General features: G+C 38.2%; 1 protein-coding gene and 1 non-coding gene across 2 annotated transcripts in view; both read left to right on the forward strand.

Moving 5' to 3' along the window:
* Nucleotides 1-3,660: 3,660 nt before the first annotated feature.
* Trnat-ugu lies at nucleotides 3,661-3,735 on the forward strand. Its single transcript has one exon. It is a non-coding gene; the product is annotated as a tRNA-Thr (tRNA).
* Nucleotides 3,736-23,502: 19,767 nt separating this feature from the next.
* The window catches only part of LOC124805088 (B-box type zinc finger protein ncl-1-like), a 144,337-nt gene continuing 140,912 nt past the window's right edge, over nucleotides 23,503-26,927 (forward strand). Inside the window, 2 exon segments of the mRNA XM_047265525.1 lie at nucleotides 23,503-23,695; nucleotides 24,152-24,387. Coding sequence (XP_047121481.1) covers nucleotides 24,257-24,387 — 131 coding nt within the window. The 5' untranslated portion in view covers nucleotides 23,503-23,695; nucleotides 24,152-24,256.

Below are 26,927 nucleotides of genomic sequence, written 5' to 3' on the forward strand. Positions count from 1 at the left end.
TGTACAATAGGTAGCAATTTAGGATTGTTCAGTTTTTGTTAATAACCATTCATCATTAATTGTAAAGTTCTAGCGAAATTCATAGGTAATTAAATTTCGACATACAGCAGGTTAAGTGAAAATCGTACTTGGTACAAACAAGAGTAATTGAGGACTCCTAAGATAACTGACGACCACCAAAGTTTAAGGAAGTAACAACTGTCTCATTTAAATGTTGCAAGGTGACGGCAAGCAGCAAAGGGCAACTGGTCAGCTCTGGATGGTAAGTACATGGGACGACCCATCCTTGTCAAACAGCTGATCCCGTGGATGTGAGCTGCATGCTGAGTCTGGTGCTACCCTCCCCCTCCGTCCAAGCGACGTTGGCGGCGGCTGAAGGGCGACAGTGGCCTAGGTGTCGCGTGCTGATGCACGGCCCCGAGCTACGGCATGCAGTGCAGCTACCTATGGCAAGGTCACGGCCGGTGAGAGTGACTAAACTCTTTCCACTACAAAGGAGACCCTTGTTGTTATCACTACGAGACATCTTGTCGGATGAAGATACCAATGTCACTCCACCAGGATACAGGAGGCGGCGACATTGGCAGTGGCTATTAGCACTAGTGAAAATGTTAGTTGGTGACGGTTAACACTTTCACTTTTGCTAAAGTCAAGGGACAAAGTACAAACTACTAAGGGCTGCTAGCCTCATTAGTAACCCTTGTTGGATGCATGAACATGGAGTATAGGGAGAACGTGCTGTAGAACTTTCAAGGCAAAGACAGTGGACTTTGAATTTAGAAAGAGGGGACAGTTAAATAAACCGATATTTGAGTAAAATGTATGTGTATTCATGATGAACTTACGTTTTGGTAATCCATGACAGTGAAGGGTAGGCACAGACAGCTGTGCCAGACAAAAAAAAAAACTGTTCATCACAGAACTTATGCCCGTGAGCCAAGGCAAATTCCTGTTTAAAGAATTCAGAAGTACAGAGGACAGTAAAATAGGTCGACAACTTAAGGACACGTACGTGCAGTGCAGTTGTTCAACTTACGGTTTTATTTGGATCACTGGAGCTGATGTACCATTAGTCCAGCCCATTCCACTCGTTGAGTTGCTCTAAGGCTAATACAAAAGGGCAACTGGTTTATGGTAGTGTGTTGACTGCAAATGGACAACTAGTTTGCTACCTTAGTTTTGCAGAAAGTAATTGTCTATGGAACAATAAATTAAAGGAGACAGCATGAGCTAGACAGTCGACAGAGTGCAATAGGCTACCTCCAAGTTCCTTTTGAAGAAATCCCTCCCCGACGATTACCCTAGATGGTGTGTGTGTGTGACTTCATAGTGCCATGAGACTACTCAAACGTATGACATGCCAAACAATAACTGAACTAGTGTGAGGGCTGGTCCTTTGAAAATGTTCATGGGGACTTTCATCTAGATATTCTCATATTAATATCCTGTTTTTTTTTGGTCATCAGTCTACCAACTGGTTTGATGCGGCCCGCCACGAATTCCTTTCCTGTGCTAACCTCTTCATCTCAGAGAAGCACTTGCAACCTATGTCCTCAATTATTTGCTTGACGTATTCCAATCTCTGTCTTCCTCTACAGTTTTTGCCCTCTACAGCTCCCTCTAGTATCATGGAAGTCATTCCCTCATGTCTTAGCAGATGTCCTATCATCCTGTCCCTTCTCCTAATTAGTGTTTTCCACATATTCCTTTGCTCTCCGATTCTGCGTAGAACCTCCTCATTCCTTACCTTATCAGTCCACCTAATTTTCAACATTCATCTATAGCACCACATCTCAAATGCTTCGATTCTCTTCTCTTCCGATTTTCCCACAGTCCATGTTTCACTACCATACAATGCTGGACTCCAGACGTACATCCTCAGAAATTTCTTCCTCAAATTAATGCCGGTATTTGATATTAGTAGACTTCTCTTGGCCAGAAATGCCTTTTTTTGCCATAGCGAGTCTGCTTTTGATGTCCTCCTTGCTCCGTCCATCATTGGTTATTTTACTGCCTACGTAGCAGAATTCCTTAACTTCATTGACTTTGTGACCATCAATCCTGATGTTAAGTTTCTCGCTGTTCTCATTTCTACTACTTCTCATTACCTTCATCTTCCTCCTATTTACTCTCAAACCATACTGTGTACTCATTAGACTGTTCATTCCGTTCAGCAGATCATTTAATTCTTCTTCACTTTCACTCAGGATAGCAACGTCATAAGCGAATTGTATCACTGATATCCTTTCACCTTGTATTTTAATTCCACTCCTGAACCTTCCTTTTATTTCCATCATTGCTCCCTCGATGTACAGATTGAAGAGTATGGGCGAAAGGCTACAGCCTTGTCTTACACCCTTCTTAATACGAGCACTTCGTTCTTGACCATCCACTCTTATTATTCCCTCTTGGTTGTTGTACATATTGTATATGACCCGTCTCTCCCTATAGTTTACCCCTACTTTTTTCAGAATCTCGAACAGCTTGCACCATTTTATATTGTCGAACGCTTTTTACAGGTCGACAAATCCTATGAAAGTGTCTTGATTTTTCTTTAGCCTCGCTTCCATTATTAGCCGTAACGTTAGAATTGCCTCTCTCATCCCTTTACTTTTCCTAAAGCCAAACTGATCGTCACCTAGCGCATTCTCAATTTTCTTTTCCATTCTTCTGTATATTATTCTTGTAAGCAGTTTCGATGCATGAGCTGTTATGCTGATTGTGCGATAATTCTCGCACTTGTCAGCTCTTGCCGTCTTCAGAATTGTGTGGATGATGCTTTTCCGAAAGTCAGATGGTATATCGCCAGACTCACATATTCTACACACCAACGTGAATAGTCGTTTTGTTGCCACTTCCCCCAATGATTTTAGAAATTCTGATGGAATGTTATCTTTATGACTTAGTTAAATATGTGGAGGATATGAAATGTTGTTTGTCTTAGGTTAGTCATTTTATTTATTTCCTTTCTTAGGTGAATTGTTTTCTGTCATTGATCAGCCTGAAAATGGGGCAGTGAGATGATTAAAAGTTTGCTGGCTCAAGGCAAACTGTTGTCTAATATCTCAATCAGAAAGTAGATCGACGGTGTTTCCCTCATTCCTGTGTGACCAGACCTACATTTGTGGATTAACAAGAGGCCCTGAGTCTGAAAATAGTGGATACGACGTAGTCAAGTGTTATCTGATCATAACGTTTAAAAAGAGTCCCACTCTGTGAGATAACTAGATAAAGGTAGGTCATTACATTGGTTTCATGAGACATACATAACTTGATTGCTAATTGGTGAAGAACAAATTAGATAAAATTTAATGTGTCAGAATACAAAGTTGCTCTTCTATGAAATTTGCGACCTACCTAATGTGCTACTATATAATTTTGTTCTAGTTTGATTTGAGATTTAGAGTTAATCAAAGATTAATTATTGAGAGTCCCATTCTGGAATAACATAGTCAAGTGTTATCTGATCATAACGTTTCAAAAGAGTCCCACTCTGTGAGTTAACTAGATAAAGGTAGGTCATTATATTGGTTTCATGAGACATGTATGGGCAAACATCTATTAGGCACACTACGAATGTAGTGTTGTGGACATGTTGGGAATGTGGATCTCATGGGGAGCGTGCAAGGGATAAGTCCCTGCAGACGCACTATCCTCTGTGCCCGTGGTGGCTCAGATGGATAGAGCGTCTGCCATGTAAGCAGGTGATCCTGGGTTCGAGTCCCGGTCGGGGCACACATTTTCGACATGTCCCCAATGAAGTGTATCAACGCCTGCTTGCAGCTAGGGTGTCTATTTAATTATCATTTCATTTCTAGCAAAGCTGCATGGTCATCCACGGTAACTGTTCTTTCGGGAACAGATACTACCATCATATATATAGTTAGACATACATAACTTGATTGCTAGTTGGTGAAGAACAAATTAGATAAAATTTAATGCGTCAAAATACAAAGTTGCTCTTCTATGAAATTTGCGACCTACCTAATGTGCTACTCTATAATTTTGTTCTAGTTTGATTTGAGATTTGGAGTTAATCAAAGATTAATTTTTGAGAGTCCCATTCTGAGTAAATAGTGTCAAGTAGGATCTCTTTCAAAAAAGTCTTTTCTTTATCAGAGTTTCTGATTGGTGACTAGGGAATATTCATAACAGTAAAAGTTTTATGGGGCTATTGAAGGCCTGGTGTTTAGTATTATTAATTATATTAAATGTTTACTTATTTTCCAATGTTTTGCACAATTCATGAATAGGTAATGGACATATCAGAAAATATTTTGTAGCTATTATAGGCTGAGTGTTTTTTCAATTCTTTGCATAGAATGTATTGTGTATTGTTGAGATACACTAACAGTCACCCTTGTTATCAGTATTTGATTATTATGTCTTAGGATAATTTAATATTTACTTAATGAGTACCAACCTGTATTGGATATAAGTGCTTTAATTGATTAAGTTGATTTCATTTATAGAATTTTTTGTAATATTATGAATATGCTTACATGAGTTCCAACCTGTGGTGGATCTAAGTGTGATTAATTAAGGTGATTTCATTTACACAATTTTTGTGATTTTATGAATATTTGTGGCAATGGCCTCTGTCTCAATGGTCTTGGCAAGTTAACTATTTCAAATGACGTATCTTGAACTTGTCAAACATAACAAGAAAATCAATAACAGATTAGTGTAGCATGGACATTAGGGTCACCTCCTCGTGGCACCAACTGAAAAATGTCCTGGACTGTCGTTCCATCGGAAAGACACCCCTGAGTCCATCTTCTTCAAAGATATCTGAGAGTGATGAAATGGAACTTGTTGTCCTGTTCCATATTTTTTCCAATAATTTCTGGTACAGGAGAACTATAGCCAGAGTGTTTTGACTCTCCAGAAGTAAATTCTGATTTGTTAGGCTAAGGGTCATTGAACATTATTTTAAGGTCACACTGCTTAGTCATTACTGTTTCATGAGAGATGATAAGATAATTATCTTTTGTTTTTAATTAATTCTAACCTGTTGAATGTAATAGTAACTGAACATCTAAATTCTGTGATAGCATGCATATTCAGTCAAAGTCCTATGTGTGTAATGACCTTTATAGCGCATGTATGTATAATTAATTATTACTTAAGTTCAAATTCAACCTAACATAATCAGTATTAAAACTATTGTCCACTTTAGGACTGGTAACCATGTTACATCACTTAATAAATAGCTTACCACTGAAGTGTAGTTTCATAATTAGAAATAAATTCAGCTAACTACTAAAAATCATGTGAGACCTGAATTTCTCCCAGGATGTACAATGCTCAGATAACTTATGAGAATGCAGCCAGGTGACATAATCGAGAACCATTGATATTTCTACAGTTGCATCCCTGTCATTTTCATGGCAAAAGTGCAGAAAATAAGAGCTGTGCAAGTGAATTTAAAATCTCAGTTTCCAGAGCAGTTCCGGAAAGATAACACACACACACACACACACACACACACACACACAAAAAAAACCACTGCAAACACTAGCACCACTACACAGGCAAATATGAAAGATGCCAGAAATTAGCGATAGTGGAAATTATTAAACAATAGGTAATTTGGCATAAACTCTGTCCCTATATTTATTTGACAAGGCAGGCAGCAGGATTCCACACAGAATTTAAGCAAAAACTTCCATCCTTATTTGCATGGTTACTCTCGCTAATTTAATCTCAACTGTTTCCTTAGTAACACTATCTCTATAGCTGGTGGTGCCTGCCAGAACCTCAATATTTTTATCTTCCATAGGATGATCGGTGTCATGACTGTGTTCTGCAATAGCATCTCTGCTTGGATGTCATAAGCATTTGTGATTGTTATGCTCAGTACACCGGCCCTCCACATCCTGACAGTCCAACTATTATATCACATACTATAACTGCAAGGAATACAATAGACATTTGCCTTATACAAACCAAACAAACAACATCCAAACGTACCTTGAAGGCCCAATGACTGGTCGCAGTGTCATCCACAACCATTAGGAGTCACTGGATGTGGATACAGAGGGGCATGTAGTCAGCTAATCTCTCCCCTGGCCATTGCCAGTTTTCATGACCAGTGCCATTACTTCTCAATCAAGTAGCTCCTAAATTGGCCTCACAAGGGCTGAGTGTGTCCCACTTCTCAGCGCCACTTGGCAGACCTAGACAGTGATCCATCCAAGTGCTAGCCAAACCCAACAGAGCTTAACTTCGGTGATATGATGGGAACCAGTGTTACCCCCGCGGCAAGGCTGTCGGCATTTACGCAAACCAAGATCATCCTTAACAGAACCTAAAAGGACCCTAATCTTAGATGGAAGTCGGTAAACATATTTCATATCGTTTTCCGCTAAATCAGAGCAATTTTGTTGGAGATGCTCCAAAGCACAACTCGGTGGTTTCATCACTAATCAGGTGCGTGGTTGGTCGACATTGCAACACAGGTCTGGTCTGTCAATCACTTCATCCATTCTGATGGAAGGTGACATCAAGATGGGTTAAACCAGCTGACAAACCCTCAGTGTCTCAAATGACATGAGCCCTGTGAACCAGGGTACGAAGTACCCCTTCACACTGAGCCACATGCTGACAGCTATCAGCCAGTAGATAGAAGTCAGTGAGATTAGGCTTCCTATAAACAGCATGTCCCAACATACCATCAACTTTCCTCCTAATCAACAAATCAAGGAAGGGAAGGCAGCCTTTCTTTTCCACCATTATGAAACGAATCTTTGGGTAGATTGAATTCAGGTGTTCTAAAAAGTCGTTCAAATTCTCGCTGCCATGAGGCCAAACAACAAAAGTGTCGTCAACACATACGAAAAAAAAAAAACATGCAGGACTCTTAGGTATGTCTCTCGAAGTCTTCCATAAACAAATTCGCAATAATAGCTTACTTTGGGCTTCCCATTGCAAGTCCATCTGTCTGCTCATAGTACTGCTCATTGAATAAAAATTAAGTGGACGTCAACACTTATCCAAATAGGTTTGTCAGTTCAACACTTTTCTTGGGAGGCTGTTAGTATACCTTCTTGTTGCAGCAGACTATCAAGAGTCTTGATACTTATTGTCCTGTTCCTCTTAGGTTATTTATTTATTTATTGTTCCGTGGGACCACATTAAGGAGAAGTCTCCATGGTCATGGAACGAGTCAATACATGAAATTATAACACGATATTAGAAACAGATAAAATGAAATAAAAAAAGAAACATATTCAGGTGACAAATCGTAAGTTTAAATAAAGAAAATCAACAATGTAACACTGGAATTTGCTTAATTTTTTAGCTCTTCCAGGAGCTCCTCGACAGAATAGAAGGCGTGAGCCATGAGGAAACTCTTCAGTTTAGACTTAAAAGAGTTTGGGCTACTGCTAAGATTTTTGAATTCTTGTGGTAGCTTATTGAAAATGGATGCAGCAGAATACTGCACTCCTTTCAGTACAAGAGTCAAGGAAGTGCATTCCACAGCAGATTGGATTTCTGCCTAGTATTAACTGAGTGAAAGCTGCTAACTCTTGGGAATAGGCTAATATTGCTAACAACAAACGACATTAAAGAAAATATATACTGTGAGGGCAATGTCAGAATTCCCAGACTATTGAACAGGGGTCGACAAGAGGTTCTCGAACTTACACCACATATAGCTCGAACAGCCCGTTTTTGAGCCAAAAATACCCTTTTTGAATCAGAAGAATTACCCCAAAAAATAATACCATACGACATAAGTGTATGAAAATATACGAAGTAGACTACTTTTCGTGTTGAAGTGTCACTTATTTCAGATACTGTTCTAATGGTAAATAAAGCAGTATTTCGTTTCTGAACAAGATCCTGGACATGGGCTTTCCATAACAGCTTACTATCTATCCAAACGCCTAGGAACTTGAACTGTTCCGTCTCGCTTATAATATGCCCATTCTGTCTGATCAAAATATCGGTTCTTGTTGAATTGTGAGTTAGAAACTGTAAAAACTGAGTCATACTGTGATGTAGCATCAAATTATTTTCCACAAGCCACGAACTTATTTCATGAACTACATAATTGGTACTGTTTCAGTATTACACACAAGATCTTTCACTATCAAGCTGCTGTCATCAGCAAACAGAAATATTTTTGAATTACCTGTAATATTAGAAGGCATATCATTTATATAAATAAGAAACAGCAGTGGCCCCAGCACTGACCCTTGGGGAATGCCCCACCTAACAGTGCCCCATTGGGACTGAACATCACCAGCACTCTCAATATTGCGGAGAATTACCTTCTGCTTTCTGTTCTTAAAGTAAGAGGCGAACCAATTGTAAGCTACTCCCCTTACTCCGTAATGGTCCAACTTCTGCAGTAATATTTTGTGGTCAACACAGTCAAAAGCCTTCGTTAAATCAAAGAAAACACCTAGCGTTCGCCACCTCACAGAGAAAAGAGAATATAGCATTTTCAATTGTTAAACCATTTCTAAAACCAAACTGAACATTTGACAGAAAATTATGTGAATTTAAATGCTCCAGTAACCTTGTATATACAACCTTCTCGATAACTTTAGCAAACGCCGATGGCATAGAAATAGGTCTATAATTGTCAACATTATCCCTGTCTCCCTTTTTATAAAGTGGCTTCACAACTGAGTACTTTAATCGGTCAGGAAACCGACCACTCCTAAAGGAAAAGTTACAGATATGGCTAAGTACTGGGCTAACATAAATAGAACAATACTTCAGTATTCTGCTAGATACCCCGTCATATCCATGAGAGTTCTTGGTCTTTAGTGATTTAATTATTAACTCAATCTCCCTCTTGTCAATATCATGGAGGAGCATTTCATGTAACAGTCTCGGGACACTTTTTTCTAAGTGTCCCTGTTGGGACTAGGTTTCTATTTAGTTCACCTGCTATATTCAGAAAGTGATTATTAAATACTGTACATATATGTGACTTATCAGTAACACGGACATTCCCACTACGCGCTGACTCTATATCCTCGACCTGTCTCTGCAGACCAGCCACTTCCTTTACGACTGACCATATGGTTTTAATTTTATCCTGAGACTTAGCTATTCTATCTGCATACCACATACTTTTTGCCTTCCTAATAACATTTTTAAGCACCTTACAATACTGTCTGTAATGGGCTGCTGCATTTAGATTTTGACTGTTTCTAACGTTTTGATATAATTGCCACTTTGTTCTACAAGATATTCTTATCCCTCTAGTCAGCCACCCAGGCTGCCTGTTTGTGCTAGTACGCTGTTTTGAACGTTCTAACGGAAAGCAACTTTCAAAGAGCACGAGAAAAGTCTTGAGAAAAGCATTATATTTATCATCTACTGTATCAGCGCTATAAACATCTTGCCACTCTTGTTCCTTGATAAGGTTTACAAAGGTCTCTACAGCAACTGGATCACCTTTCCTAAACAGCTGATGACTATATTTAACACGTGTTGCAGCACAAAAATCTTTTAGAGTTAAAATTTGTGCATCATGATCTGAAAGGCCATTCACATTTTTGCTAACAGAATGCCCTTCCAGTAATGAGGAATGAACAAAAATGTTGTCTATGGTTGTTCTACTGTTCCCTTGCACTCTCGTTGGAAAGAATATGGTTTGCATAAGATTATATGAATTAAAGAGGTCTACCAGCATCCTCTTCCTTGCACAATCACTTATACAATTAATATTGAAGTCACCACATATAACTAACTTTTTGTATTTCCTATAAAGTGAACCAAGAACCTCCTCTAGCTTTAGCAAAAATGTTGTGAAATCGGAGTCTGGGGATCTATAAATAACAACAGTTAGAAGTTTAGCTCCGTTAAATTTAACCACAGCTGCACAACATTCAAACACCTTTTCAGTGCAATACTTTGAAACATCAATTGACTCAAATAGGATGCCGTTTTTCACATACATAGCTACTCCCCCACACCGCAAAGAGCTCCTAGAAAATCTGCCAGCCAACCTGTATCCTGGTAAGGGAAGCCTCTGAATTATTTCCTTATTTAAGAAGTGTTCAGATATACCAATAATTTCAGAGTCAACATCTATAAGCAGTTCACTAACTTTATCTCTAATACCCTGTATATTTTGATGAAATATACCAATTCCCTCATTACTCGGATACCTAAGCTTTGTCAAAAGTGGTTCCTTTGTTAGAGAGACTTCCCTTAAGCACGAATACCTATCACTTGAGTTCAATCTAAAAAAGGTGCAGCTCTAACACCCACTACTGCAGGAATTTTTCCATGAGTGATCCCACCAACCCCACCTACGCTGTCACCTATAAGCTTTGCCAACCTCCCCTTCCCATACCTGTTGAGGTGCAGGGCATGTCTAGTGACACTCGTCCTGCTGACAGACTCCACCGACACCACCAAAATGTGACCCATGCTTCCTGTCATCAGCGCACCTCCAAAGTCTCATGTTATTACGCCTGACGGCTGTATTAAGATGAGGCCGATCGTGACGCTGAAACAGTTCCACGAAATGCACATTCGTGTTGCCAGTCCGAGTGGCTATCTTTTCCAGGTCACCATCTATGTCATACTCCCCATCCCTATCAATACTATTACCAGCCCCACCCACAATCACTACCTGATCCACTTTAGTAAAATCCCTACATAACCCCCCTATGTTAACAGTCACCTGAGCTAATCCTGCATTAGGCTTCACAATGCTGGTGACCTGGTAGTCACTCCCCAGCACTTTCTGCAATTGCTGGCCTACACCTCTGCCATGAGAACTACCTAACAGCAGATCCTTCTTTTTCCTCTTCGACTTTGCAACTGTTCTAGCCACCGTAACTACTGAGGTCTGCTGCATACTTCCTACATCTACAGCTACTGGAGATTCCTCTCCACTAGACTCTGACAGTTGGTTATATCTATTGTAAACACCAATAGTAAAACTATCTGAAAATTTTCTTCTACTAGCAGATCTCTTGCCAACAGCCAGCTCCCATTCCCCAACCCCCTTCTCCCTCCTCATCCTATCTAGCTCCTCCTGTGCGTTTTTCAACTGCACCTGAAGGGCACAGATCTTACGCTCCTGCTCCTCTATCAACTTACTCTTGCTACATAACCTGCAGTTCCAGGAGAGGATCTCATCGGAATGCCCACTGGCTTCCCCACTGCATTCCCCCTCAGTGAAAATACTTCGAACAAGTCTCACACCGCAATCCACTACTCACGAACCTACGGCCCACACTTCTCACTCATGGTAAAATTTTACTTTTTCTAAGTTCCGCTACTACAATAAGAAGATGTTAAAGACCTGACTACAGTAATCACAAACTTACTCTACACGGGAAGTAACTACTATTATTAACAGTATTAATAAACAACAAATGTGAATATAACAAAAGACTAATACAGAAAGAGAATCAAACGTCTAATGACACAGTAACGAAGCTGAAAACAGTTTCCAAAAGGTTCTTCTGAAATTATTTCACCAGAAAACACAAAAAAACTCCGGTTGAAGACTACAAAAGTTCGTAAATAAACCGCTATACACAAACAATTAATTAGTACTTAGCTTTCGATGCGCCGCTACAGCTGCAACTGATCAACGCGGAATGTAAACACAGGTAATAGGTTACGTTGCTCGATACGAAACACTCACAAATATCAGATCACAACACAAGAAAGGCAGAGGTGAATGAAGAAACCACTAATAAGTCACTTATATAGTAAATATTATCACAAAAACCGTTAAAATATGTATCTGAAACCTAAAAATATATAAAAACTTGGAGAGCGATCTCACACGCAGTCACTCGCTAAGTATGACTTCCTGAAAATCCACAAAGAAGGGGTTCCACTTCTTCAGTTCTCAGTAACATTGGTACTCTGACATATTGTGTAGCAAAATACCTTGCTAATCTGTTGAGTCCACTAGCTGGTCAGTGTGGGAATTACATAAAGAATTCGGCGGATTTCTTATATCGATTAGAGGGAATCCAATTCAATGACTCTGATATTCTAGTAAGTTCCGATGAAGCCTCTCATTTCACTTGTGTTCCTCTGTCTGATTTGTTACAATAAACTGAGATTATGTTTGTGTTAACTCCCACATACTTTCTATTCAAGGACCAGTAATATGAGCACACATATGGATTTGCAATGGGAAGCTCATTTCACCCATTATTGCAACTTTGTTTATGGAAGATATTGAGGAACGTCGTTGGAGTCAATGGCTTTGAAACGTTTGTGTTTTTCAGACATCACTTTTTTTGTTTGGCCTCATGGCAGTGATAATTCGAACGACTTTTTAGAATACTTGAATCAGTCCACAAAATATGCGTTTCATCACCATCTGCGACATAGTCCATATTCGTTTCATAATGTAGGATAGCTGCCTTCCTTTCCTAGATGTCTTGGTCGTAGGAAGGTTGATGATACTTAGGAACATACTGTTCATTGGAAACGTACTCACACTGACTACAACCTACGTTGTCGCCACGTGACTCAGTGTGAAGAGGTACTTCGTACCTTTGTTCACAGGCTCCAAATCATTTCAAATACTGAGAGTTTGTCACCTGAATTAACCTATCTTGAGGTTTCCTTCCATCAGAATGGATAAAGCGAATGACAGGTCATACATGCATTGCACTGTCGCTCAATCGTACACCAGGTGAATGACGATAATACCGAGTTGGCACCAAGACCTATGGCCTTTCTATCTCACACAGGGAGCATCTCCAACAAATCGTTGGTATTTTGCAGAAATGTGATGTGAAATGTGTTTTCCGACCTACAGCCAAGATTAGCGTCCCTCGGCATAAGAGTCACTCATGCTTGCAACAGCCAAGCAAATTGGCTACTGCAGAACATTGTCTTGGCACTGGGCATCTTATGGAATTAATAACATGGAGGTTCTGACATGCACTCTCAGCTATTGGGATAGTGATATTGAGTAAGCAGTTGAGAATAAACTAGCAAGTAACCTTGTAAATAGAGATGGAGGTTTTTGCTTAAAGTCTGTATGAAATCCTGCTGTCTCCCTTGTTAAAAATACAGAGAGACAGAGTTCATGCCAACTCACCCATTGTTTAGTAATTTTCACTATCGATAACTCCTGGAGTAGACATCTTTGGTTGTGTAGTGTTGCTAGTGTTTACAGCGTGTGTGTGTATGTGTGTGTGTGTGTGTGTGTGTGTGTGTGTGTGTTATCTTTATGGAATTGCCCTGCAAACCGAGGTTTTAAATTCACTTGCACAGTGCCTATTTGCTGCACCTTTGCCTTGAAAATTATAAGGTGTGCACCCGTGGCATGCACTTTCAGCTACTGAGATAGTGATATTGAGGAAGCAGTTGAGAATGAATTAGCAAGTAACCTTGTAAACAGAGATGGAGGTTTTTGCTTAAAGTCTGTACGAAATCCTGCTGTCTCCCTTGTTAAAAATACAGAGAGACAGATTTCATGCCAACTCACCCATTGTTTAGTAATTTTCACTATCAATAACTCCTGGAGTAGTCATCTTTGGTTGTGTAGTGGTGCTAGTGTTTACAGCGCGCACGCGCGCGCGCGCGCGGGTGTGTGTGTGTGTTATCTTTATGGAATTGTCCTGCAAACCAAGGTTTTAAATTCACTTGCACAGTGCTTATTTGCTGCACTTTTGCCTTGAAAATTATAAGGTGTGCACCCGTGAAAATATCGGCAGTTGTTGACGATGTCAACCAGCTGCATTCCCGTAAGTTATCAGAACATGATCAAAATCAGTTTTTGTAATTACACATAACTGAGTCAGACCCTTATTAGGGCAACATATTCTTGGTCATAGCAACAGTTAGTTGTACACTTTTCTACATTCTTTTGGCTTCTTTACTTTAGAACTGTCTTATCTGATAATTAGATACATTTAATCACTGTCAATTTCTAATGTACTGAAAATTATAGGGAGATTACAGAGTGATTTATGCAAAGAAAAGCACTTGAAAAAATTGGCCGTCGCGAGAAATGATCATGAATGATTTACACAAGTCAAGGTATTTGGGAGAAATCTGTTAAAAAAAAGAAAATGCTGACTGACAGAGAACTTGCAATTACACAGAGGAGAGTCACTAAGAGGAGACAATGATATCTCCAATGCAGAAAACCTTCTTGATCTATTGTATCTGATTGCCAGTTTCCATTCTGCGATGAAAGAACACCTCATCGTTTGGAAAATCATCTGAGTACCATGTCCAACACTCTCCCTCTTTTTCAAATAGGAACTGCTGTTCAACAGTCTACTAAGCAAGATCCATAAAGCTAAACACTCCTGATAAGAATATCGTGAGCGTATAACACAAGTTGTCAGATATGAAGATCAGGATTTTGAAGTTAAGACTACAGATATTCATGAGTACTTCCTTGGTTTCATTGAAATAAGCTAAAAGACGCTGAAAAACTTGAGAGGCGTCTTATGCCAACTGGAAAATGGCAGAATGGATATTCAGGATCGCAGTCACAGTGCTATGACAACACTACTGTCATGGATGGTCAAAAGAGTTAGGCAACAGATTTAGGATAAAAAAATATCCACCTCTCTCTGTGAACTGTGCTAACGGCTTTATGAAAGTACTGTGTGTGCATTCAGCCAACAAAAACGCTTTGTTGACGCCATTGTTTCCAAATATTCAAGCGCTCTACGTTTTATATTCTTGCTTGACAATGCACCGCAGGCACTTAAAGACAAGAAAAGTTGTGCCCATGGTTCTTAAATTACGATCTAAGACCACATACACAGTGACAAGAGAAGCTGTGCATTCCATCAAGTAGTTTCTTGAAAACACATATCTAGCTCTCCAGAGTATGACAGAGGATAACCAAGTGAATAGTGAGACAAGATTGGATGCAAGTCAGCTGTGCAGCTTCATGTTGAGCTACCATTTCCTGACTCTGCTGGGATTCATGGACAAATTTCTCACCCACTTAGAGTACAAAAAGGACTCCAGGATCCTTCTGTGAACTTTCACCACTCTACACTTGAACTGAAAGTTCTACATGATAAGTTTAATAAAGAGCTACTGGCCTGGGCACTGCTGGAAGGATCACGCCTATCAGAGGAATGGCTTCTCGACATTGCTAGGCATAACAGACAATGTCAGTGGTTGGTGAGCAGTCCAGAGACTCACGACTGATGGCTGAGCAACAAATGAGTGAAAAGAATGATGGACGGTCTCCAGAATGGAAGAGTCTTCCCACTGTAAAAAATAAATGAAAAATTTGGGCTTCTTGTTGGTACATGAGGACTACTGTATGATGCTGATAAGGTGACTATGAAGACGAAAGGTGAAACTCTTGGCAAAATTTACTGCTGTGGTGTGCATAGTGAACAGCTGTGTGCATAACTTTTGAACTGTTATCAAGTTGTAATTCTGATAAACTATCAAGATCAGAAGCAAATATGGAGTATCATGATGGATACAATACAGGGATTAGTGACCACAAGATAGCTACGGCAAGACTAAATACTGTAACATTCAAATCCATCAAAAATAAACGCAAAATATATCAGTTTAAAAAATCAGACTCTAGGCACTTCCTTTCAGAACCATGCTGCTGCTACAGTTTCAGGTTCGAATCCTGCCTCAGTCATGGCTGTGTGTGATGTTTGTAGGTTAGTTAGGTTTAGGTAGTTCTAAGGCTATGGGACTGATACCTCAGATATTAAGTCCCATAGTGCTTTGAGCCACTTGAACCATTTTTTTTAATCAGACAAAAATTCGTTTGACGCCTTCCTAAGAGACAGTTTTCACTCCTTTTTGTCTGATTATGTAAGCATAGACAAGTCGTGGTTTAAATTGAAAGAAATAGTACCGAGGGCAATTGAGAGATATATACCAAATAAATTAATAAGGATAATACTGAGTCCCAATGGCACACAAAACAGGTCAGAACACTCTTCTAGAGCAACGAAGAAAGCTTGCCAAATTTAAAAGAATGCGAAATCCCCAAGATTGTCGAAATTTTACAGAAACTTAAATGTGGCTCGATTTTCAATTCAAGATGCTTTTACTAGTTTCCACAGCGAAACTTTGTATCGAAACCTGGCAGAAAACCCAAAGAGATTCGGGTCATATGTAAAGTACATTAGTGGAAAGACGCAATAAATACCTTGAATCCGCAATAGCAATGGAAATTTTACTCAAGACAGTGTCACTGAAGCAAAATTACTAAACACGGTTTTCCGAAATTCTTCCACTAAAGAAGACGAAGTAAATATTCCAGAATTCGAATCAAGAACAACACCACACTTAAGTAATTTAAACGCAGATATTCTTGGTGTAGCGAAGCAGCTTAAATCACTCTGCTCCAGATTGCATACCAGTTAGGTCCTTTCAGAGTATGCCGATACAATATCTCCATACTTGGCAACCATACACAAACTCTTGCCCTTCGAAAGATCTGTACCTAAAAAGTAGGAAGTTTCACAAGTCTCACCAATACTCAAGAAAGGAAACAGGAGTAATCTGCTGAATTACAGACCTGTATTACTAATGTAGATTTACAGTAGGATCATGGGACATATATTATGTTTGAATGTTAAGAATTACCTCAAAGAAAACGAATTATTGACAAATAACTAACTCTGATACAGAAAATATTGTTCTTGTGAAACACAGATAGCTCCTTATTCTCAGGAAGTAATGAGTGTTATCGACAGGGGATGTCAAATTGATTCCATAATTTTAGATTTCTAGAATGCTTTTGACACAGTTCCTCACAAGTGACTTTAATCAGACTGCATGCCTACGAAGAATCGTCTCAGTTGTGCGACAGGTTTGGTGATTTCTTGTCAAAAAGCTCATAGTCGTAGTAACTGATGGAAAGTCATCAAGTAAAACAGAAGTAATATCTGGCATTCCCAAAGGAAGTGTTACAGGCCCTCTAATGTTTCTGATCCATATAAACGGTTAGGAACCAATCTGAGCAGCCCTGTTAGACTGTTTACAGATGATGTCATTTGCCATCTTGTAAATTCATCAGATTATCAGAACCAACTGCAAAATGATTTAGACAAGATATCTGTATTGTGTGAAAACAGGCAACTGACTTTAAAAAATGAAAAGTGCAAAGTCACTCATGTGAGTAGGCCTACTAAAAGGAATCCGATAAATTTCGGTTATACGATAAATCATACAAATCTAACGGCTACAAATTCAACTAACTACTTAGGGATTACAATTCTGAATAACTTAAATTGGAATGATCACATAGATGATGTTGTTGGGAAAGTGAGCAAAGACTGCGATTTATTGGCAGAAAACTCAGCACATCTATTAAAGGGACTGCCTACACTAGGGTTGTCTGTCCTCTTCTGGAGTATTGTTGAGCAGTGTCAGATTGGCATCAGATAGGATTGATGGATGACATTGAAGAAGTAAGAAGTTCAAAGGGTAGTTCGATTTATACTATCACTAAACAGGGGAAACAGTACCATGGATATGATAAACACTGGCCGAAGTGGGCGAGCAGTTCTAGGCGCTACAGTCTGGTACCATGCTACCGCTATGGTCGCAGGTTCGAATCCTGCCTCGAGCATGAATGTGTGTGATGTCCTTAGGTTAGTTACCTTTAAGTAGTTCTAAGTTCTAGGGGACTGATGACCACAGCAGTTAAATCCCATAGTGCTCAGAGCCATTTGAACCATTTTTTGATATGATAATCGAAGTGGTGTGGAAATCATTAAAACATAGGTGTTTTTCGTTGCACCAGGATCTTCTAAAGAAATTTCAGTCATCAAATTTCTCCTCTGAATGCGAAGATATTTTTATGTCCACCTACATAGGAAGAATTGATCATCATCTGTGTAAATAAATTGTAATATAATTTGTTCGTAACTGTGAATAAGAAAGTTCTTGACTGAATGCTTTGAAATATTGACACAACATTGCATTCCAATATGGGTGTGTTTTAGGTACCTCTTCCTTTAATATATATATATATATATATATATATATATATATATATATATATATATATATGTGTGTGTGTGTGTGTGTGTGTGTGTGTGTGTGTGTGTGTAATTTTTTGAGTTCTTTGTAACAACATTCCCATATTATTAAATTCATAAAAATTATATGTTACATACATTTAAAAATAGGTATAGAAAACATATGCATATTCCAGTGCAAACTGTGTCGAAAATTGCAAAGTATTTGGTCAATAACTTTCAGCGATTTGCAATCAGAAACATTTACAGTCTATATATAACTACACATATGGATGTTTGTTTCTTCAGAATGTCAGATATCCAAAAGTTCTTCGGGAATTGATTTCAAATTTTGACACAATATTGCAATCAAATTTTCAGGTGTTGTTATATACCTACTGGAATATCATCTGGTATATATGTAATATAAATGGAAACATTATAAAAATGTAAACGTTGATTTGTTCAAAATCATTTATCTCCACAAAATTCTTGAACGATTGCTTTGAAATTTTGACAGTGTTCAATTGGTATATGTACGTGGTTTTATTTACCTATTTTTTAAATATGTGTAAGACACAAATTTATATAATTTTCTTAATAGGGACACAGTATACAATAGGGAAATGTTGTTAGAAAATGTGAAATTTGTATTCATGGAATTTGCAATATCAATAAAAAACTAAAAGTCAGGGAGAGGGGAGAAGAGGAGATGGACAGAAGGTGCGAGGTAACTGACATAGAAAATGGCAAGGAGGAGATGGACAAAGAGAGGGGGCAGAAGGAGGTGGAGAGAGAGGAGGGAGGAGAAGATGGATAATAGCGGAGGAGGTGAGGAACAGAGAGAGAGGGGGGATAGAGAGGGGGCATGAGTAAATGGAGAAAGAGAGAGAGCATGGTGGAGATGATGGACAGAGAGAGGGGGAGCAGGTGATGTGTAGAGAGAGGGAGAAAGAGGAAGAAGTGGACAAAGAAGAGAGGAGGTGGAGATCGACAGCGACAGGGGGGAGAAGGAGATTAATATGTATGTCAAATTCCTGTATGAATTAGAAACGTGGCTTCCTATTTTCTTTTTTTTTCATTTAAGCAGATTGAACCAGAGCAAAGTGTGGGAATGTAATAAAATAATGGAATTCGGAGCCTGCACGGAAAGAGTTAAGTGTTCGTTTTTCTCATGCGTTGTTTGAGAGTGGAATGGTAGAGGAATAGCTTGAAAGTCATTCGATGAACTCTCTACTACGCTCTCAACTTTGAACTGCAAAGTAATCACGTTATGTAGAAGAACTCTTGCAGATCATTGCTAAACTCGATGCCAACTGACCTATCAAGACCAGAAGAACTCCTGTTGTTCATCGTTAAATTAGGTGCCAAAAGTGCCTTCCTGATCTTAAGAATATCATCAAAATCATGCTGAAGTTGCTGCTTCCGTCGCTAGCCGTGAGAAATCTATGTTTTCGTATATCACTGCACCTATAATAAAAAGTAGGCTCAGTGACTTTGTTCTGTTAATATTTAAAGGAGGAAAGGTGTGACAGAGAAATGTGATTTTGAGTGAGTGATTGAGCAGTTTGCAGCAGTCGAGGTATGAGGGAATATTTTTATAAAGTCATCTCCCGTAAATAGAGAAATGGTTAAAGTTTGAAAAACTTTGCTCTTGTTAAAATTAAAAATTAGTATAATTCAATCATTCACTGCAGCAAAAGTGCAGTCAGTGCTTCTGTTTTTTTAAATTTTTTTCTTTGGAAACTTTGATCTTAAGAGCTTTTAAGATACAAAGAGTAAGACTAATACTTTCTATTGATTTTAAATGCCTTAAAAATAGAACGAATTTGGTTTTAATCACAGTTTTAATTTTTCTTCCAATATGCATCAGTTAAAAAAATAGTCGTTCTGAGGAAATTCCACGCAACTGACATGTTACACGGCCTCTAGCGTCGATAATGGACTCAATATCACCTTGAACGATAGTCTTTTGCGATGTAATCTACACCAGATGTTCATTGCATGCACTTTCCTCCATAATATTCGCTCGGAAACTGGTTGAAATGGACCTGCATTCGATGACTACATAAATTCTTGTCGTGTTTGGAACCGACTGGAGTGGCAAGGTGTGACATTCATCTCCAGTACTTATCGATTAGGGCCTGTTTAGACCAGTGATCTTACAACGTACTACATGGCTGCAAGTGGCACACTATTCCTTGTTTGGCTACACCGCGTTTATACCGCAACAAATCTGGAAACTTCGTTCACGGTGTGGTCATGCGCACGTCTAAATACAATATCTTCTTTCAGCCTTTGTATCACTTCTTCACTGCGATAGATTGCGTACATCCAACTGGTACATTCACATCACTTCGTATCAGTGCCAAGTCTTACATCATCGGTGGAGGGTCACATGACTACTTGGTAGAAGTTGTACACCACTGCATTACGTAAACCATTTTCCCAATATCGATTCCGGTTAATCATGTAACCTGTCTAAAACCGAGTCTGGAAATCGCATTCTAGTTACCGTTTTCCACTCCCGCAACCGATATTCGCTTCCTTGTAAACGCACAACCCTTTCTCAAATGTGCTTGGGTTGTCAGGTTACTTGTCCTTTTTTAAATATTTCCGGATAATATGGACGGAGTGACTTTTTGTACACAGAAGGAGAAGTAGAAATATTAGATTGAGCATGAAGCTGTCTGCACCTCTAATATTTATCTAAAGAGAAATAGCGATTGTGCAGAATAAATCAGAAGCTGAAATAGCTGCTTTCAAGACGCCATATCCGACTGTGGTAGAAAATCCGCTCCAGGCCTTTACATGCAAATATAACAGCAAAAACCGGTTTCCAAACTTTGCTTTTCGTCTTCCGGAAGATGTGTTGGATGCAAACGCAGTGAGTCCTTCAGTGCGACCAGTTATTTGGCTCTTGTCAGGAGGTGACTAGTATTTTGCCTCAGGGGATTAGTAGAGATGTAGCGTAATTTCACAAGTTCTTTTATTTAAAAAAAGATACAACAACGACGTAGCGGATAAGTCTTTTTATCTAGAAATTTGAGCTGTCACTTTATGTTTTTCGTGTTAGAACATTACATTTAAAAAATGAATTTTACTGTGTTTTCTTTTGGTGGGTAGATAACTAATTACCAATTTGTTGTTGCCAGATCATAATATTATTTAATTATAACTAATTCTGTAAGTATCATCTCACTGCATTATCGTAAAGATGTAAATAGCTTAGGCGTTAGTATCTGGAAGTTTGGTGACTTGCTGTCGAAATAAATGAGTTCCAGACTTAATGTTGCTCTTATCAAAAAAAGAAAAAGCTGTTAAACTGCAACACATGTGCATTGAAATATAACCAACTACTGCAAAGACAGATGAGGGGATGGGTGGGTTGAGGATTATACAAACAACTGTAGAGAGAACTAGGGAAGTACGAAGCACAAGTTTGTTCCACGCGCGAGTTAACCAGGACATTGCTCACACTGAACACCTTTTCCATGCTCTAAATAAGTAAGTATACACGTTAGTAGCGACAAATTACAGCCATTTATGAAATATATAGATTGCTACTGCTCTCGCAGTAATCTTCCTGACATAATGTAGTGGGTATGCAACTTTTAAATTTCTTTTCATATGGGTGAGCATTTAGAAAAAATAATTTTTTTGGGGAAATCGATCATGTATTCATTTTAGGCAAAGGGCAGATTTTTAACACTGTGTAGCAGTGCAGTGTTAAGTAATGTGTGTGTCAAGCTTATTTGAGAAATTAACATACGTACATAACACTACTAAATATATCACATCGGAGAAAGACATCCTTAAAATTTCCAGTCGATACTTTGACCAGTAAACGTTGCGCATTTGTTTAAGTTAGATTTCAACAATTAACTATTAAAAAAACGAATTAATGTGTACTCTTTATTATAGTGTTATGGCAAGCATTAGCAGTGGTAACGTTGTTGATAATTCGTGACATTTGTGTACTGATTTTAGGATACTGGTACGTAAATAAGCACAATATTATAGCGGTATAGCGTAATTTTTTGTATTGATATTTAGATCGGTCTATTTCCGACATGCTATTGACACATTAATGAGTATACTGTTTGTATTTGAGTTAAAGATATGAGGCTTCCAACGTCAAAAGAGATTTTATTTTCAGTCTTGAAATCTGACAATATGTTATTCTTCTTGTGCTGGATGAAAATCGTAAATTTAAGAAAGAACCGGTTCTATTATTGCGTGGAAAATATTTCGAGTTGATTACGCAGGTAATTAGAATTAAATTGATTTATCCTTACTAGAGAAAGTATGTGTATAAAGCTATCGCCTTTGTTAGGAGTTATGCGTCAATCTTTGTTTATCCATGGTGCCCACGAACACCCACTCACACATAAAGTATATAAATTTTTACCACAAATTCTCGAGAACTGTAACAATCGAGGAAAACATTCATAAGTAACACTACCTGAAACAATTACAAGATCTCGTTATCGCATGAACGAAAACTGTAGAACAATTTTTTCATCAACAACATAAACATAGTTGTGTGCAGTATAAGAGCCAAAGTTTTGTCATTTATCTATAGGTGTTCACTGAAACAATATTTTTTGTTTCACTCTGTTAATGTAAATGGTTTCTGTAAATGTCAGAGGTAGAGAAACCCATCGAATTGATAACATGCAGTAAAAAAAATTTTTGCTATTCGGGAACTTCTTTCTGGTAGGGATGTAATAGTAAAAAACACCTCTGCTTCTTATTTTGAAGTATGCTACTCAGGTTGTTATTTTGTTCTGAATTGAACTTAAAAAGTTTTTATTGCCTATGTTAATTAGCCGCTATTAGAAAGTTGCCACCGAACTGTCGTTGAATTTAGAAAACAAATTTTCATCTAAAGACAACATGTAGCGGAATGCGAATGGGCGGTCTTAGTATGTGTGTGTGTGTCAAGCTTATTTGAGAAATTAACATACGTCCATAACACTACTAAATACATCGGAGAAAGACATCCTTAAAATATCCAGTCGATACATTGACCCGTAACTGGACTCTAGTTGCATTGCAGGAATGTTGTGTTGTCTTGTGTTAATTCGTCTACACGCCTAATTGCTAGGATGGAAAGCAGTACACGAACACGATTTTCATAAAAATAGAGTACACTTTGTTTTCGGGAAACATTGGCAGAAAGCCTTAACAATAGATAGTCTTCGGTTGACTCCGTCTAGTTTTTGTCGCGAATTTCACATCTTTCGCTGTCCACGGTGCAGTTCGACAAGGCTCATGTCTATGTAATAGAGATTTCGAAATTACCTCATTCATGCAGACATACTTGCGATGGTTGTTGATTTTTAAGCAATGCCAGTGAATGTGCAATGGGCGTTGTTTTACAGTCTTCATTCTATTTCATTTCATGACTAGGAAAAATCATAAGTAAATTGTTGTCTGTTTATTTTTTATTTAAAAGACTGATACGCTCTTGTTTCCAACGATCTGCAATACAACTGGATTACCTAATGAACAAGACTGCTACCAGCAAGATCGGAACTGCCAACACAATTACATAATTTTTAGCATCGTTGTGGAGGTTATAAAGTTACTAAAACTTCCGTGCAGTAAATTCCTTCGTTAAGTTTTCTAATATCATATATGCTGATTAAGTAGCCTGTATTGTGGTGCACAGATGTCAAAATTTGCTTATCAATAGTCTGTTTAATGAGTGGGATACTCAGTTGCCGCATGATACGTTCGCGCCATTTGCCATGGCTGTGGTAAGTTCTTTCCGAGATAGTACACTACATTTGTGATGATTTTCCATTGTTAACAACAACCTGTTTTATTTTAAAATTTTATGGAGAGTTGCGTCTTTAGAATGCGAATATAAGAATATGGCAATTAAAGGCCAAACTCGTACGGTTTTGTGTTAAAGTGACGTCTGTGTTTGACCTCACAAACTCTGCCATTTGTAGCACCAGTCCGGTGCTGTTATGAGCTAAAAATGTTCGCATAGTAAATAATTTGATGTTCAGTATTGTTAAAGTCTCTCTTGTTTCGTGGGTGATTCAAAGGCTTTTGAATTTTTTAATAAAGGAAAAAAGTTATAGTGCAGTTACATTATACGACACCTTCCAAGGACACCTAATGTCAATTTTTGTTGGTCTGAAATACGCAACCAAATGTAGCGTTTAAAAAAGGATTCTGAAAATTGTATTATTCTTGATCTGCAGGTCTGCTTGACGCCACTCACAACTTCAGTTAAGGTGTGAATCGTTGCCAGGGAACTGCAGTAAATTCTCGCAGACTCGATTTATTGTTTGCGAGAAGGAAAGAACATGGATATGGTGGAAACAACCGAAGAAAACGACTTAGATCTTTTCGGCGAAGGCTTTAGCGGAAGTCGATCGAGCCCTTTAGAAGAATCTAGTCCGTCTGAAAACCGGGATCAAGTATGCAGTATTTGCAGGTTAGTGAATATTTGTTTGAGTTTTATTTAGATATATCTATATATTTAATTTCGTATATGGCACCATGTAAGACGCACTGTTGCAATTGCTCTGTTGACTAGCCGTTACAAACATATATGCGGTTGTATCAAAGTGAAACTTATTTACATTTAGCATATTTTAATAATTTCTAAGGTTTTAGCAAATGATGTAAGTCAGTGATGAGTCGGTATATAATGGGGACGATTAACTATCATGATTCCTCCTGTAATTCATAGATGATGCCAGAACCTTTGAATGGTGAATTTCGTTTTTCTTCCTGCTGGAACTACAAAGACACTGTGTTATATCAGTGGATGTTTGTCTACAAACATTTCATGTACTAAGCATTTAAAATTTAAGTGTGGTGACATTCTTACTCAATTTACTATAGATCCATTTGAAAATAAAAGGAATAATTTATGTGATATTGTTTGATGGCTCTGTGGGAGAGTTGAGATTCGATTACAAATACGAAGGTCTGTCGTTCAGTCCTCAGTTCTGAGATGGTTTCTGTCATTTATCACTTCTTTCACCTCTGTCAATTATTAGTTAATCCAAAACATTCCAAGTTATGCAGAGTGTAGGAATCCATATTGAACTGTTGATCCTCATGTAATTAATTGTGAAAGTGATAATTTTGTAAGTGTATATGTGTGTTTTGCTGTAATGTAGTAGGCACTATAACATTCACACATTCATCTTGCTTTTGCAGTTTCTGAAGAACTGCATGTAAATGGAAATGTGGAACAAATAATAATTGACTGCTACACAATACATATATAAGCATTACACATAGGCTGTGAATAATTTAATAAAGCAAAGAACACATCATTAGATTTTTCCTTGGATTGTAGAAGCCAGTTTTGAACACAGCCACAGATAATTGCATACTTTTCACAATAATAAACTTTTCAGCAATGGAGTCACAATAGAATTATATCAGTTTTCACATTCGCATGTCCAGGTTACCTGGTGTAGAATGCATAATGGATGAATTAATATGTAAATTTGCAACTTCTGTAGCTTGTGTGGGGTCGACAGGAGTGTCCGATCCCACACGTTGGCTTTGACCCGTGACGTAAGGGTGTTGTCGTGTGTGATGTCATGATGGCGCGGAGTTTGGTTTGTGAGTGTGGCGTGTTTGTAGATGTCGTGGTGTTGTGATTTCTTGTCTTAGGTAATCAACAAGGATGCCAACAAGTCTGTACGTGAACAATACGTGTAATAACTTTTCCATCGTGTAGCATTCTTTACGTCATAATGAAGCATTATTATTATTATATCATTTGGAAACCATTAGTTTTGACACCATATATTCTCATATCAATTGTTTTGAAAATTGTGGGCTTTTCCAAGTTAATTCTAGATAGTATGAACTGTGACAAGGTGGAAGAGCACTTAATAATTGCCACCAACAGACCGTACCGTTATTCATTTTCATTTAATACCACTATGAGCAAGCCAGCAGCTGCTATTCTAATAGCATGCGGTATTTCGTTACTGTCAGTTGCTCAAGTTTATGTACTACATTAGGCAGTCCTCCTCCTAGTTTTCTTCTTCCAGATGTGTTAAATGTCTTCTGCTTTTATAATCGTCCTTTTTTATATAGATAACTTATTTAGATCCATTTGTGATAAGTTATTTTTGGCAATAACTCTTCTAGAGCTAAGCTATTGATTTATTTATTTTGTACTTACTAGTTTCCAGGGTGAAAGTGTGTTGTCATGTGATGAACTCATCAAAGACAACAGGTTGTTGTCCTACATGCTGCATACATGAATTGTATCATATTCACAAAGTCTCCTCAGTGGCCAAAATGTTATCTGATTCATGTTGTGCCAGGTAGCACAATTTAAGCTTCGCAGACTTCACTGAACATGAATGCTTGCTAATGGAACTTTGGCTATGAAACCAGTAGTGACCAAAGCACTAAGTAAATAGTGCAGGTGTTGTGGAGTTCTCGTTTTAAAAAAATTCTTAAACTTTTCTCGATTAGTCTGTTCATGTTCTTTTACAGTTCTCTTTTATCTGTGATTAATTTTAAGATTGTCAGTGAATTTTATTTTTTTGGTAAATATGGCTAACTTACCACAGTTTAGAATGATTTTCTATGATGAAAAAGCCAAATTGAATGCAGGCTCACAAGTGCCACCCAAAGAAAAAATGTAATGGGGTTCCGCAGGACCTTGGTGTTGGATCTGGTCTGTATACCAACCAATCCACACATTGTGCCAACTGCTGGAGAGTGGCCACTCAATAACAAACATGGAAAAATAAATAAAAAAATCAGATTTATGTTGTGTGAACATTATGCCGAAAAGTGCACTTTTCTACCTATTCCCATTTCTAAAATATAAAAGATCAAAGTTGTAAAGATCGTTTTGGAACACACCTTATGTGTATTGGAGAGCACATAAGCATGTTTGCCACTGCAGTTTCAACGGACTAAAATGAAGAAACACCCTATGGTTTTGTCTTCCTTTAGTGAATTATAACTAAGGTTTATTAAGTCTATTTC

Source organism: Schistocerca piceifrons, chromosome 7 (genome assembly GCF_021461385.2).
Source record: "Schistocerca piceifrons isolate TAMUIC-IGC-003096 chromosome 7, iqSchPice1.1, whole genome shotgun sequence".
Classification (NCBI taxonomy): domain Eukaryota; kingdom Metazoa; phylum Arthropoda; class Insecta; order Orthoptera; family Acrididae; genus Schistocerca; species Schistocerca piceifrons.